Below are 16,735 nucleotides of genomic sequence, written 5' to 3'. Positions count from 1 at the left end.
AATCAATAACACTCATTTCATATGAATCAGCATTGTAGCAATTGCAGAAAAATCCATAAGATATGGCACAAATTATTTACGATATCTTTTGGCACTAGAAACTGGGTAAATAATTAATTGTGGATAGTTGTTTTTAATTTGTTGGAGTCTAGTATTTGATCCGTTAGTGGGATGATTCTCATAGTCTGTTAATAAACTACGATTATTTAGAGAGCTCAAACATTCTAGTCCAAACCGTTTGATATGAATAGCATGAATCCGATTAAGCTGATCACCATGAGTTAGAATTCATGTCTACGACCGCCAAAGGATTTCAAGATTAGTTGTTTCAGTGCACCATCGTATGTTGAGTGGCTAGGTCCAAGTGTAATTTCTACAGCTCTTTTCTGTACCATCTCAAGTCTGTCTGGCTGGTCCTTTTTCAGCCCCGGATGTCAAGCTGGACACACATATTCAAGAGAAGGTCTAACATAACTGCAGTATATAGACTTTAAAACTCAGTCAGTATATTAAAGCTCTTTAGGTTGTAAAAAGAATGTAAAAGCGAGGCATCTTTTTTATTCCGATAGTCAACGTGCAAGTTCCGTCTTAAATTTTCGCTCAAAAGTATTCCAAATATTTGGCTGTTTTCTTTGTTGGTAGTAAGGATGTGTAGGAAGTCAGGCCGTAAACTTTTAGGAACGAAAAGGCAATAGAAGAGCCATTAGTTTCACTTGCCGTCAGTTTCACGTGTCTCTTTCTGCTTCTAACTCATCAAACATTCTCCCTGATTCAGTCAGTTTTATAGTTAGAGAGTTTAGTCTCAGTATTACAGCAGTTACACCGTCAACAAATTTAAAACGTTCACGACCTGTTGTTAAAATACGATTAGAAACCATAAGAAATTAAAGTGAGCCTATTCACTCCCTTGTGAACCGAAAATAATATCTAAAATTCTGGTTCGCGTTCAGGGAGTTGGACACAATGATAACTATAAAAAAGAAAGTTTACTTGCATGCGCGCAACAAATGGACAAGTGCCTATAGCCTTAGTTTCTTCTACTGCTATATGATAGTCAAGGCTGTCAAAAGTCTTTATCGTGTTTTGTAAATAAAGCCTCAAAACACGCTCTCTAACAATAAAATATTTTTTGAAAGACACATGATTTTCAGAATCGTCCTCAAACCAGTAACATCTCTGAACTGGGGTGGCAAATGCTTGTTTAAAACACTAGGGGAAACACCGTCAATAAAACACTTGCTAAAAATAGCTATTAAAGGAGTAATTGATCAATTAAAAGATCAAGACACTCAATAATTAACGGAATCAGTATCTTTTATTATTATTTTTTTAGTTAAATTAGGGTTTATTCATCAACCAAAAATAACAAAAATCCAGAAGCTAAGCTTGTACAGGAGATCACTACCCCAACTAGGCCTAAAAAAAAAAGAACTATCATATAAAAATCACTAATAAGCGACTATACCACCCATACTCGTTACCAACTCATCATTTCTTAGCATTCAACATGTTTGACCTTGTCCTTCTATATCCTTCAACCAAACACAAAAAAAAAAAAAAAAAAAAAAATACAAATTAAAGGCAAAAGAAATCGGAGAACTGAATCACTCACCCCCCATATACCCTATAACAATGTTGTTTTAACAGACTTCTAAATTCAGAGACATCGGTCACCTTCTTGATATCATCTGGCAGACTATTCCAAGGACGAGGGTTAACATGGGGGATACAAAACATTGACCTAGTTGTCACAGGCTTAGGTGTTTAAATTCATTCGAACGTCTTAAACTATAAGAATGTACACTAGAAACAGGCATGAAAAGATCTTTAAAGTAAATTGGTAGCATTTTATTCTGATGTTTAAACATAAAAAGAGCATTATAACACTTAATCAATCCGAAAAATCGAACAATATTCAGTTCAGCATACCTTGCTCTAACCGAGGAACGCTTATCATCTCCAGTAAGTACTCTTACAACTTTATTCTGTAATGCTCTAATCTGCGATAGATGAACCACAAACGTTGAAGACCAAACCAATATACAATAAATCAAATACGGATGAATTAGGGAGAAATAAAGCATTCTAAGAACCGTTCTTGGGAAAGTACGCTTTAGCTTCCTTATAGTTCCCAAATTTAGGGCAACCTTAGTTGTAATTAGATTAATATTGTCTTTGAAACTCAAGCACTCATCGACTATCACTCCAAGAAACTTCACTGCACTAAAACGTTCTATAGCCTTCCCATCAAGTTCTAGTTTCTCAATCCAGAGGTAGTAATTTACGCTTCTCCCGTAAATCCCAAATTGACTTTTCTTATGGGTTAATTTAAGTTTATTAACTCTCATCCATTTTTCTATTTGTTACATTCCCTTTTTCAGAATTAGTAGAAGTTCACTTTCTGTCCTCGCAGCAACTGTAAATGTGTATCGTCAGCAAAACTAGGAATTATAGTTCTGGGTTCGCGATCCTCTTTATCCAAAATCGTTATATCTTCAATGCACCTGTAAATATCATTGATATAAATAAAAAATAAAAGAGGTCCCAAAACTGACCCTTGAGGAACGCCAGCCTTCACTCTCTGTGGGCTAGAAGTCTCACTTTTAATTTGCACAATCTGCATACGTTCACTTAGGAATGATCTAATAAGTTCCAAAAATTTTCCACGGATACCACAATTATCTAACTTCTTTACTAAAATTTCATAATCAAAACAATCAATTGCTTTCATTATGTCAAGGAACACAGATGCCACTTTAAGACCACGATCTAAATGATCATTCACAAATGTCGTCAAGAAGATCACTGCTTGCTCAGTTGACATTCCTTTCCTAAATCCGAACTGGCTAGACTGAAAAAAAAGACTTAGATTCTAGGAGATTAGTCATTCTTACATTTATCATTCTCTCTATTATTCTAGAAATAACAGGAAGAAGGGAAATAGGCCTATAATTACCTAAATACCTACTATCACCCCCTTTAAAAAGAAGTTTCACTTTCGCAATCTTCAGATAATCGGGGAAAATACCTGACTTAAAACACTCATTTATTAGCATTACCATCTGACAAGAAACAATAGGATAAATAGCACGGAAAACTTTCACAGTCATGAGATTTGATCCCACTGCACTGTTTTTCAAATGTTTAACCATTTCACACAACTCACTTAATTTAACCGGCTTTAAATCTCATTTGAATAACTAGATTTGCGGGGATCAAGTTTCTTCGACTCATTAGTGACGAAACTAATCTTTTGGATAGGGATATGTAAAACTGTCCCATTAGTTGATAAGACTATTACTGTTAGTCGCGGGTGAAATCTACAAATTTTCGAGAGTCAAAATTGCGAGATCTCAAGATCAAAATTTGATCTGCGAGATCAAAATTGCGAGAGTCGTAAAGCGTATTAGGAGGAATCGTTATTTTTTTTAACGGACTCAATGTGCATTTTTTGCATAGTGAAGTTTATTAATGTTTATTTATTTCTATTTGTCTTAATAAAACCCGATTGAATTAAATTAATGCGAAAAATGGTGATTAGTTAATGTTAGGGATATCTGAAAGTGTCTCATTAGTTAGTAAGACTATTACTGTTAGTCGTGGGTGAAATCTACAAATAGATGCGAAAAATGAGGATTAGTTAATGTTAAGTAATAACTAATTTCCCCTATTGTGCTTTTTGAGCTTGGATCCAGTCTTACCTCTTTAGCAGTAGCGTAGCTAGGGAGAAAGGGTAAACTTGTCCTCCCGTGCAGCGCAGATAGATAGATGGATGAACTTTTATTTTCACCAAAAGTTTCATGGCACTGCCAAATTTCTTTGGTATAGTCACATTAAAAAAAGCAAATAAATAAAACACACTAATCAATCCTCCTGATTTTCGTTTTAAATTTTTACAAAACTAGGTATAAAACTTTTCGCAAACTGCTGATGGGCACAGCGTACCGGCTGAAGTTTCTCAACAGACACTGCAACCCTGCACTGGAATCGTTTTGTTGTGGATTGAGGGGGAGGGGGGTTGTGGATTGGGTGGGTCAGAGATTTTCTTCTGAAAGCCGTGCAGTTTCTCTCTCTCTTTTTTTCAGAATTTGCATTTTAAGCTTTGTCAGCAGCTCTTCATACGACATTTCTTCCTGACTCGATACTATCATTAGAGCTCTTTTCTGAACTCTTTCGAGCCTGGAGGTTTGCTCAGCCGTCACAGGAGCTGCATATTCCAGAATTGGGCGAATAAAAGATGCAAATATTCGGAGGAGGTGATCTGGAGGGGCACCATGTTTCAACATAAGCTTGGGCATCTGCAGCCCAGCATTACCCCTTTTTACTAGACCAGATTTGCTTGCTTCCCATTTTAAATCACAGGTAATAATAACTCCCAAGAGTTTAATCTTCATGACTTTAAGAGAATCAGAGATAGTTGGTAGAAAATTTGGTTCAGAAGAATTTAAAAATGAAATAGTTGAAGTAGAGGATTTACTGTCCTGTTTGAACTGGAAGCTTTGTTCTTACGTTATCAATTAAAACTTGAGCTTTGCTACATTCATTTGCTTCACTAATTTCTCCAAGGGTAAGGTCGTCAACATATTTGCAGTGGTCTTCACCATCATTAGCAATATAATTGATCATAACTAGAAAAAGAAAAGGATCCAGAATGGTACCTTGAGGTACACCACAAAAACTGGCTCAGGTTCAGAGAAAGACCTCTTGTATTTTAAAATTCGGAACCTATGTATTAAAAGACTCTGAATGATTTTCACAACAGCAGGATTCAATTAAAAGCTTAGATTAAAAGCTTTAGACTAAATTCAATTAAAAGCTTAGAAATTAAAATGTTATGATCAATCAAATCGAGACCCCTTTTAAAATAAATTGTTATTAAGTTTAGCCGTTTACCAGGCTCATCAACATGCTTAAAAATAAAATATAAAAGACTGACTAGATAATGGGGAGGTGGTGTATTCTTTCTGTTACCGTACTGATGAGGATCAAGGAGGGGTTCAACTTCAGCTTTTAGCCAATTTCCTATAAAACTTTCGTACATTTTGCTGAACAAGGGGGTCAAATTTATTGGCCTCACACCACCGAAAAGAGCTCTAATGATAGTATCGAAGCAGGTAAAAGTGTCGAATGAAGAGCTGCTGACAAAGTTTAAAATGTAAACTCTGAAAAAAAGAAGAGAGAAACTCTGCATGGGTTTCAGAAGAAAATCTCTGACCCACCCAATCCACAAAACCCTTTCCCCTTCCAATCCACAACAAAACAATTCCCGCACAGGGTTATAGTTCCTGTTGAGAAACTTCAGCCGGTACGCTGTGCCCATTACTGATCAGCAAAAAGTTTTATACCTAGTTTTGTAAAATTGTATAACGAAAATCAGGAGGATTAATTAGTGTTTTTTATGTATTTTTTTTTTAATGTGACTATACGAAAGAAATTTGGCAGTACCATGAAAATTTTGGTGAAAATATAAGTTTATCCATCTATCTATCTACCCTGCACGGAAGGACAAGTTTACCCTTTCTCCCTAGCTACGCTACTGCTAAAGAGGTAAGACTGGATCCAAGCTCAAAAAGCACAATACGGGAAATTAGTTATTACTTAACATTAACTAATCATCATTTTTCGCATCTATTTGTAGATTTCACCTACGACTGACAGTAATAGTCTTACTTACTAATGAGACACTTTCAGATATCCCTATCCAAAAGATTAGTTCCGTCGCTAATGAGTTGAAAGAACTTGTTCCCTGCAAATCTAGCTATCCAAATGAGATGCTGATTCCCTTAATTACTAAATAAAAAAAAATTTTTTCTACTGAAAGTAAGGAAATTATTCCGTATATAAAAGGGACTGTCACCTCCTCAACGCCTCACTCTTTATGCTAAGGTTTGACTCTGTCTCACAATTTTTTTTTTAAATAAAAACTTTAGCATAAAGAGCGAGGCGTTGAGGAGGTGACAGCCCCTTTCATATAAGGAATAATTTCTGGTCGTTTTGAGTTTTAATGTCGCTCCTTACTTTCAGCTAAAAAACTTGTTTTTTTATTTAATTTCTGAACGTTTTTAAATTAATTGCAGCTTTAATTTTGGGTCACCGTACATGAATAATTAAAACGTAATTTGCATATTAATGTTACTTTTTTTTTGGCTAAATAGCCTTCTCGAAATTTTGTTCTGACTTAACTTACGCAGGTTCAAGGTTCAAGGTAACGAACTTCTATATTCGTATGGTTTTATTACGTATATTAGGGAGTTCACCCCCTAGTCAATACTTCTCCCTTCACGCTAAAATTCGAATTTTGTTCGAATCACAAACCCCTGAATCACAAAGGCCGGTTAATTAGAATAGACAGCTCTTTTGAAAGTACTAAAAAAAACTTTAGCGTAAAGAGCGAGGTGTTGAATGGGGGGGGAACCCCCTTATATGCGCAATCATTTATGTTTTTTTAAAGTTTTACTGTTACTCCTTACTTTCAGTTGAAAAAACTTGTTTTTTTTTAATTTAATGTCTGATCGCTTCTTAAATAATGCTGGGAAATCCAGCGCCCCCTTTATAGAAATGTCCCTTCCCCAAGGAAACATTCTCCGTAGAAAGATCATCTCCCGTAGCCCCCTCCTCCAATCCCCCCCGCCACAAAAAACCCCTCCTGAAAGCGTCTGTATACTTCCGATTAACCAATACTATATGTGAACAACGGACAAAGTTCATAACTTGCAGCCCTTCCCCCGGAAATTGTGGGAATTAAGTTATCCTCAAAGACATATTTGTTAGATTTTCGACTATGCTGAACAAAATGGCTATCTCAAAATTTTGATTGGGTGACTTCGGGAAAAAAATTAGTGTGGGAGGGGCCAAGTTGCCCTCCAATTTTTTATCACTTAAAAAGGGCACTAAACTTTTTATTTCCGTTCGAATGAGCCCTCTCACGATATTCTAGGACTACTGGATCGATACAACTACCCCTGGGAAAAAAACAACAAACAAATAAACACGCATCCGTGATCTTTCTTCTGGCAAAAAAATACAAAATATCACATTTTTGCAGATAGGAGCTTGAAACTTCTATAGTAGGGTTTTCTGTGATTTTCCTTAAAGTTCTACGACGTTTAGGGGTTGTTTCCCCCTTTTTTCAAAAATAGGGCACATTTTCTCAGGCGCGTAACTTTTGATGAGTAAGACTAAATTTGATGAAACTTATACATTTGAAATCAGCATAAAAATCTGATTCTTTCGGTGTATCTATTGGGATCAATATTCCGCTTTTTAGAGTTTTGGCTACTATTGAGCCGGGTCGCTCCTTACTTACAGTTCTTTACCACGAACTGTTTGATTGAGTGTCTTAATCTTTTACTTGATCATCTACTCCTCTAATAGTTATTTTAAACGAGTGATTTATTGACAGTGTTTCCCCTAGTGTTTTAAACAAGCATTTGCCACCCCAGTTCAGAGATGTTACTGGTCTGAGGACGATTCTGAAAACCATGTGTCTTTCAAAAAATATTTTATAGTTAGAGAACGCGTTTCGACGCTTTATTCACAAACGCAATAAAGACTTTCGATAGTCTTGACTATCATAGAGCAGTAGAAGAAACTGAGGTTACAGGCCTTCGCCCATTTTTTGCGCGCATGCAAGTAAGCTTTCTTTTTTATTGTTATCATTGTGTCCAACTCCCTGAACTCGAGCCATTAGAATTTTAGATATTATTTCCGGTTCATCACAAGGGAGTGAATAGGCCCACTTTCATTTCTGAAAATTCTTATTTATGTCTTATTTCGTGTTTTAACAACAGGTCGTGAAGGTTTTAAATTCGTTAACGATGTAATTGCTGTAGTACTCAGACTAAAACCTCTAACTATAGAACTGACTGAATCGAGGAGAATCTTTAATTAGTTAGGAGCAGAAAAATACACGTGAAACTGACGGCAGGTGAAACTAAGAGCTCTTCTTTGACTTTTTCGTTCCTAAAAGTTTACGGCCTGACTTCCTATCCATCCTTACTACCAACAAAGAAAACAGCCAAAATATTTGGAATACTTTTGAGCGAAAATTTAAGACGGAACTTGCACGTTGACTATCGAAATAAAAAAGTGCCTCGCTTTTACATTCTTTTTACAATCTAAAGAGCTTTAATATACTGACTGAGTTTTAAAAGTATGTATACTGCAGTTATGTTAGACCTTCTTTTGAATATGTGTATTCAGCTTGACAACCGGGGCTGACAAAGAACCAAAAAGACAGACTTAAGATGGTACAGAAAAGAGCTGTAGAAATTACACTTGGACACAGGCGCTCAACATACGATAGTGCACTGAAGCAACTAACTTTGTGTTCCTTTGGCAGTCGTAGACATGACTTCTAACCCATGTTGATCGGCTTAATCGGATTGATGGTAATCTTGTCAATCGAGTTGGACTAAAATGTTTGAGCTCTCTAAATAATCGTAGTTTATTAACAGACTATGAGAATCATCCCACTAACGAATCAAATACTAGACTCCAACAAATTAAAAACAACTATCCACAATTAATTATTTACCCAGCTTCTAGTGCCAAAAGATACCGTATATAATTTGTGCCATATCTTATGGATTTTTCTGCAATTGCTACAATGCTGATTCGTATGAAATGAGTGTTATTAATTTTACTGTATACACGGCTTACCTGTGCTACTGTTTGCTATTTGGGTTGATAAATTATCTTATCTTTCTGACAAGTTCGAATAGTATGCAATTCTTCTTCTGGTAGACCTGTAGATGAAAAAATAAAGGGACTTTTCTCCTGCCCTTCCCATGGGAATCAGATGAGGCTATACCCATCCATAAGTACAATTAAGACACTGGCCTTTATTTTTCACTGAGTTTAGTTGAGATATAGCAATCCTTCCGCAATATTCGTTATGACAGTTTTCCCAAATCAAGTGAAAATGATAGTGAAAACTGAAAGACGATCCATACATTAACATAGAGGCAAAGATATACTAAAGAAAACTGACCTGTTTCTCTGGATACTTGAGTTATGCATGTTTATCTTAGTTTTGAAAGATATTTTGCAGAAACTAAATTTAAACTGGGGAGGGAGCAACATTGAGTCTGGAGGGGGAAGTTGCCCCCATGCCCCATTACAAATTACGCCCTTGGTCATAACCCCCCGAAGACACAAACCTTTTACTTCCCAACAAGTTTGGTTGAAATCTGACAACCGGATCGCGTGGATGCCATGACGACAAAAAAATTGGACATCCTCCACCTCTTCCAACAGAAGGGAGATCGAGTATGAATCCTCCCTCCCCAAAAAAAAGGCAAAACTAGGCTTCTTTACTTATCACTAAGTTTGGTAGTGATCCTACATCTTTTGCATTTACAAGATTTCCACCTTCCCAAGCAGCTAATTTCTTGTGTCTGAAACCACTAATTTGTCCAAAGAAAAAGGTTTAGCTCCAAGTTAAACTAATTAATGAATCAAACTGTGAGAAGCATTATAACTGAGATTGTGACACAAAAACGGAGTCGGCAAAAAAAAAAATGTCATCCTTAAGATCAAGTATTCAAAATACGTTGCGGTTTTTTGAATGTATCTTGATCACTATTTTAAATCTTAAGTAATATATTTGCCCTTGTATTAATCTTATCAAATTTTACAAACCTTCGTGTCATGTTCCGGTCTTTTTGTTTATGGCCAAGTACTTGAGACGACAGTAGTTAAACAAATAATGCGATTCAAATTTAAAATGAAAGAAGAGTGACTAGATCAAAAAATCTCGAGCAGGAGAAAAAAACCCTATAAAAATGAGGTAGCCAAACAAATCAACTTGGGAAGAACTCAGCTGAGAAAGTGAAAGTGCAATACGATCTTGACTCGAAGGGGTTGACTTGAATGACTAATGATAATTGATTTTTGGAAGAAACTCTTATTTTATTGATTAAATAAAAATAAACTATTTTTTTGTTCCTACTGAAAGAAAGGAGCAACAATAAAACTTAAAACGAACAAAAATTATACCCTGAATATGAAGGAGGCTTTCTCCTCCTCAATACCCCGCTCTTCATACTAAAGATTTTAAGTGATTTTTTAAAAGCTTCCGATTCTATTTACACGGCCTTGTGTTTCAGGAATCGTTCATGAAGAATCGGGACAAAAGGTCAAACTCTAGCGCAAAGAGCAGGGTATTGAGGAAGGGGCAGCCCCTTCATATACGATATAATTTCCATTCGTTGTAATTTTCAGAAGAAAAAACTTTCGAAAAATCGTTTTTCAAATAATCCCAAGAAATCCACCCTTCTCCGTGGAAAATCCCCCCACGAAAAATTCCTTCCACATAGTATTCTTTTTCCAAGAAACTACCCTTGAAAAATTCCATCCTCGCTGCGAATACCCCCCCACCCAAAAAAGAATTCATGCTTACCACCTGAAAAATACTCCTCAGCATACCTTCATTTGAAAAAAAAGACTTGTTTTTTGTTCAATTTCTGATCGTTTTTCAAGTCATAGCAGAATCTCTTCAGTGTGGAAAATATTTCCCAGAAATCCCCGCTCCCCAATGGAAATATTTTCCAGCGGAAAATTCCCCCATGGAGAATTTCTCCCGCAGTAGAAATAAAAATCCATTAGGGAATTCCAACTCCGCTGAAAATTTCCCCAGGAAAAATTCACCCAGAGTATCTTCACATGTAAGATGGGGTCACCAACGAGAAAGTAAGACAAATAAAACGAATTTCATATATGAATTCTGGCAAAATCCGCCCGGGTAAAATTTCCCCTGGAAACTTTCTATTTTCTCGACTAAGTTAACAAGCGCTTTTCAGCAGATCGTCCATACATAACAAAAGAAATCAAAGTATAAGCAGGAAAATGAGACAACTTTTCAGGAAAAAAAAACACAAAAAAGCGACTACCCTGAAGAATAAAATCAGAGGAATGACCCGCCAGGCAGCGGCAGTGTACTACAAAAAGGAAGTATCTCATTTATTGGATTCTAAGCCATGACAGTAGTACAAAAGGATAAAGCAAATGACAGGTAAGCGCAGACCGGACTGGATTTTGGCTATAACGAGCCAGACAAAGAAACTGCAGATCGCCTAAACACTCACCTGACAACGATTGTTCAATCGCTTCCACCATTAAATTCGGAAGATTTACCGCATCCACCTCCAGATTTTATGGATTTCCTAATCATCACAGAATCCCAAGTTCGCCTCAAATGGATAAAACTGAAGAGGACCAGTATTACACCAATCGATATTCCTGTTGACCTCGCAAAGGCTTTTCCTGAATTTTTGACTGTTCTGCTAACTTTAACATTCAACAAAATCACAATGTCAGGCAAGTATCAGTAAAATTGGAAAAAAGGATTGATAACCCCTATCCCCAAAAAAGCAACCCTGTGATTTTACTGGTGCGCGGCCTATTAAGATGACACCTATTTTTAGCAATATCCATGAAAGTTTCATCGCTGGGTGGCTGAAAACTTTTATTCTGCATAAAATTAAGCCTCAACAATTTGCTAATATTCCCAAAAGTTCGACAAGCCATTACTTATTTAGTTTACTTGATAAGATTTTAAAGTATCTAGATGAACCGGAACACTGGGTCGACCTAATCGCGACTGACCTAAAGAAAGCATTCGATTGGTCTGCGATAGAACCCTTATCCGCAAGAACCCTTGATTATTTATCCATACTGGAGCTGGATGAAAAGAGTGTTTCAAGCGAGGCAGATAGAATAATGGCGAGTTTGTCACGCCAAGCTGAGGAGGGCAAAATGATAGTCAGTCGCAAAAATGGCTCGTATTAACTTTATCTTTCTGAGGGACAACTCATCCCTTGCTTTACCGAATGTTTCAGGTTGCAGCATCATGGATATAAAACTCTTTGGAATATATATCACACATAACCTGAGGTGGGAAAAACAGACACAGGAGATGAACAAACGGGCAAACCTGGGAATCCTTTCTTTAAAACTCCTTACTCTTCATTGTGGCCTCACCTTATCTATTGCGTATTTTTCTTATGTGTCTCAGACTACCGGTAGAATGTGCTTGTCCCGTTTGGTGTTACGGCCTGACTTCGGAGCAGAAAGACCGCCTGGAAAGGATCCGATACCCTAGTAGTGTCTAAATCTCCCAAAGTCCCTTATTGCTCCCTGTTAAAACAATTTTCCCTTACACTCTTTCGACACGCCGTGATGAATTGTGTTTCAAATTTGATGTCGGTATTTTGGCAAATCCACGGTTTCGTGAAATCCTCTCCCCCGAGCATCTTTCTCCCCACCAATGGCTCCCGCGACAAGTAGCTCAACCAGTACCAAAAATTCAGCCGGTACCAGCACGGCATGTGCGTTACGCAAATAGTTTTAGTCTCACATTTGTCAAGATTTTTAATACTACACTAACTCGTCAATAACTGTACATATTCATTTGCTTTAGTTCATTATTCTTTTTATTCGTTTTGATTTTTAAGTTTTTTTTCTTTAGTTTGGACTTTGAGTTTTTTTTTTTTTTTTTTTTTTTTTTTATATATATATGTAGATATTTGGATATTTCAACGTCTTAGGTTTTAGCTGTGATTTTTATATGTTTCGTGCCTGTAAGGGGTTTGATAAGAAAATCGTCTATCGTTTAATCTTTTATCTCAATGGGAAATTCTCCCCGTAATCAATTCATCCCCAGAAATTCCCCCTTCCCCCCCGCGAAATTTCGGTATACTTCCTAATAACAAGTACTATATACAAACAATGAACAAATTTCATAAATTACGGCCCTTCCCCCGCGAGATCTGGGGGGGGGGTCACGTCATCCCCAAAGACATAGTTATTGCACTTTTCAACTACACCAAACAAAATGGATGTCTCAAAATTTTTATCAGACGCCTTTGGGGGAAAAAAGAACGTGGGAGGGGGGATGAATTTTATATATTTGGAACCAGCACAAAAAGCAAATTCTATTGATGTATTTATTTTTATCAAAATTATCTTTTTAGAGTTTCAGTTACTATTGGGTCGAGTCGCTTATTACTTGCAGCCAGAAAAAATGGAAATAAGGATTTTTTATAAACGTTAAGTAAGAGCTCAAATAGAGTGTTTTAAAACCGAACTAATGCATATAACTTTCTGAATGATGATGTTCAAGAGCTATTGTACACGGACTTTATTTACGTATGTTGTGAAGACCTGGGAAAATGTCTTTCCTTGTAAAATCCGAAAAGTTTTAGACTAAAATGAAGGATAGGGAAACAAAAATATGTCAATTAAAAAAGTCATGACCATCCCATGCTTTCAATTATTGCCTTAAAATTTCGATTTTTCCGGTTAGCAGCGCAAACCTTATTTTGGTGGCAATAAAAAAGGAAAAAGATCGGGCATAATATACATTAATCCTAAGGCAGCACAGAACTAGGTCACTAATGTCGGTAAGATACTGTAATAAATAGGATCCATATATTCATCTGACTATGAACTGAATAAACAGAAAGTCATCGTAACACCCAACCAATCCCAACAGTGAAAACGGTGATTTGATCTGTTTCCCTGAGCCACACATATCTCCAGGAAAATTCTACAGCCTGTACGGTAGGTTGTTTTCAGATAATCAAAGGGAGTATCCATCTTCTGTTAGACTTGAAGGCAGGTAGGTATTGTACAAAGTTTAAAGTGATTTTTTTCTCTTTTTTTATGGTTATCATTTGACAGGCTCTCATAGAAAGGAAAAAGATATAATTACACACACTATTCTCATTGTAACAAAAAAAAAAATTAAAAAATGCCTCGTCCGTGAACGCTTCCGCAATGGTCATTTAAATGATGGAAACTGGTATTTGACAATATTTCTGGCTATCTCGAAGTTACCTGAAAAAAGAGCAAACATTAAGCCAATAAATGTTTTAAGAGTTACATTGGGTTCATAAAGCTACGTTTTTGTTACTCAACGGCTTATAAGTAACGACAACAGCAAAACGTAGTTCAGCTTTGGTAATACAAAATGAAATGTGTGAAAACTTATTTGACAAACCGAGATTTATGATCCACGCCCTTAAAACCAGTACACACGACAAATCGGTCAAATCTGTATTTCATTCTCAAAACAGCTGGAAAACTCAGTTTTTTTTCTGAAATCGATCCAATTTATTTTTCTCACTTTCTAATGGTTTCTAATGGTCACACCTAATGGTTTTGCCTAAAAAAAAAAACAACAAAGAAACAGTTTTGAATGCCTAAAAAATCATCTCTGGACGAGCTAGTAGTTTGTAATGACAGTCGAAAAACACGAAACGCCGTTTTCCTTTTTCCAATCTCTTGTAAAATTTATGTCATTTACCACAACGACTTTAGAATTCCCACAGCCTGGCTGTGGGTTGACTTGCATTGCCTGATAAATGTGTAGAAAATTATTTGAATATAAAACGAGCATGCTTTTATCAGCTTTTTTGATCTATTTCAATGAATTAATTTGATTCACCTTACTTAATTTTTTTCAGTCTTACTTAATTCAATTGCAGCAAAAACAACACAAAAGACAAAAATCCCGCTATCACAAAGCATTACTGAACAAACTAATATTTCACGTTTGCATATATAAAGAGCCTATCTTTGTGATCTTGAGCAACTTAATCTTTACCCGTATCAATCAAATGTTAAAAAAAAAACGCTAGTACTACTAGCGTACTATATAACTATAGCATATTATAATTATAACTAAAATAAATATAACCTGCTTAAGTGCTTCATTAAGAAAAAAAATATATAAGAAATTCTGCATCTAGGATATTATTGGAGTAGCGTTGTCGCGCACGTCAAGCTAAACTTTCTAACCAAGACATGGATCCGTAGCCAAACATGTGCTTAGATATAGGAGTCCAAAATAAGGAAGAATGCATAGTATATGAAAATGCATAAAATTGTAAATATAAGTTATAACTTCTTGAAAAGCTCAAATAGCCAAAAAATATGAATAGCTCAAAAGCTCAAATACAAACGCACACACACAAGGGCCGTTGAACTGAAATTAGAAGTAGCGAGGCTTGAAGAATGGGTAGCCCTCCTCAGATATCGAATAATTTTTGCTCGTTTTAAGTTTTAATGTCACTCCTTTCTTTATTTGAAAAAAAAATGACTTTTCAATATATTCATTTAGTAGATTAATAGAGGCCAGGAAGATGGCAAGGATAAATTTCAGGTTGGTGAATTTATTAATGTTTCTAATATGCTTTTACTTATACAAAAAAAAAACTTCTTTTGATTTTTTGGCTTTTCTAGTTTTATCTTATAAGCTACCAAGGATGGCAAGTAGTGAGGGTCATATGATCCATCCATACTTTTTACTGAATTTTAAATTATTGATAACTAAAACTAATAACTAAATAAAATTAATAATTAACTAATAATACACAATTATCAAAATATAACCAATATTAATAAATGAAGTATTAACTAATAACTTATATTAATCGAACTTGAAAATTTAAGGATGAAGCTGAAAAGATCAGCTTTTTACTTAATAATGAAACAAGCTTTTACTTAAGTGAAATTTTTTTTCTTTGTCAAGTTCAGTCGTTTTTTTCTAAAAGTTTCCTCAAAAAAGATAATGAATATCAAATGAACTTTAAGCTGAAGCATATGACTAAGCAAACATATTAGTCATGTTATTTAAAATTAAGCCAGAAAGATAAAAAGAATAAGTTTCAAGTGAATTTTATAATATGTTTCGTTGAAGATTTTACTTATATGATTTTTCTTTCTTTTCTAGCTTCATTTCATAAATTACCAAGACCGAAAAAGGATGAACTTCAAGTTAACTTTTTTTTAACATAAGGAGTAATAACAAATAATTGACATATGACATTTATAAAGAAATACCCCTTTTGAGTAAGTGATGTCTTTATAAGCTTAATAGGAGTTTAAAAAGTACAAGGACAAATACCCTAGTTGAAGAATACAATGGGTAATTATAAGATAGTTAAGAACAAATGTAAACTAAATGACGTCATACTCTCTACTTTCTTGAAATGATAATTCGAAATAGAATAACGTCATAAGAGAGTATATATAGACGCAGTATGTTGATTGATTTAGTTTCTTAAGAGTTTTTACGAGGAAAATATATATTACTGCCATCAAGAAAGTGGTGTATGGGTTTTGCAAACAACAGACTGAATTTCAACTTCTGGTAAGTGACTGTTTGTTTTATCCGGTAATAATCTGTGAGGAAAAGAAATGGGAGCCATTTTATACCATAAATCAATGAGTTAATCAAAATGTGTAACGAGCAAAGTATGCTCGAAGTATTATTTTTTCCCTTATCAAATAGAGTAGTAACCTTGATAAAAAAAAGGATCAATTCAAAGTAGGTGACTTTTATTATAATTCATCAAAGCTTTTCAAAGACGATACTTCAGCAATGCTTAAGAAAAGAGCCATGTGCTGTAAATGTATTATTTCTTCTTTCCTTTTCTCCTCTGGCCACTTCAAATGAAAGGAGTGATCGTAAAAACTTGAAAGGGGTCTCATGATTTCTAGTGGCTAGTTAGGAGTCGAAAGTGATGGGAGGGCATCCAGTCCCCCTCTCGTGCTCTTTTACAACCCAACCCCCACATAACCTCCCAATCTATCCAACCAAAATTTTGAGATGTTTTTTTTTTTGCCGAAAATAGTCAAAACATCCAATTAATACACTTTCGGAGATGACATGACCACAGCCCCTGGGGAAAAAGATTTAATAATACCAATTGCTGAATATTTGCAGATA

General features: G+C 35.5%; 1 protein-coding gene across 2 annotated transcripts in view; it reads right to left on the bottom strand.

The window, feature by feature from the left end:
• Window positions 1-2,748: 2,748 nt before the first annotated feature.
• Window positions 2,749-16,735, bottom strand: part of Not10 (CCR4-NOT transcription complex subunit 10) — a 97,149-nt gene continuing 83,162 nt past the window's right edge. The window contains exon 13 of one of the 2 annotated variants that reach the window (XM_089095106.1): window positions 2,749-2,851. In XM_089095106.1, coding sequence (XP_088951232.1) covers window positions 2,847-2,851 — 5 coding nt within the window. In that variant the 3' untranslated portion in view covers window positions 2,749-2,846. Of the gene's footprint in view, window positions 2,852-13,690; window positions 13,840-16,735 lie in introns of those variants that run through there. The other variant, XM_089095105.1, reaches the window with a different exon arrangement.

The sequence above is a fragment of the Artemia sp. Qi Xiang Cuo genome, chromosome 10 (genome assembly GCF_049724085.1).
Source record: "Artemia sp. Qi Xiang Cuo chromosome 10, ASM4972408v1, whole genome shotgun sequence".
Lineage (NCBI taxonomy): Eukaryota > Metazoa > Arthropoda > Branchiopoda > Anostraca > Artemiidae > Artemia > Artemia sp. Qi Xiang Cuo.
The sequence above is the reverse complement of the archived record's forward strand: the minus strand, read 5'-3'. Positions and strand labels throughout refer to the sequence as shown.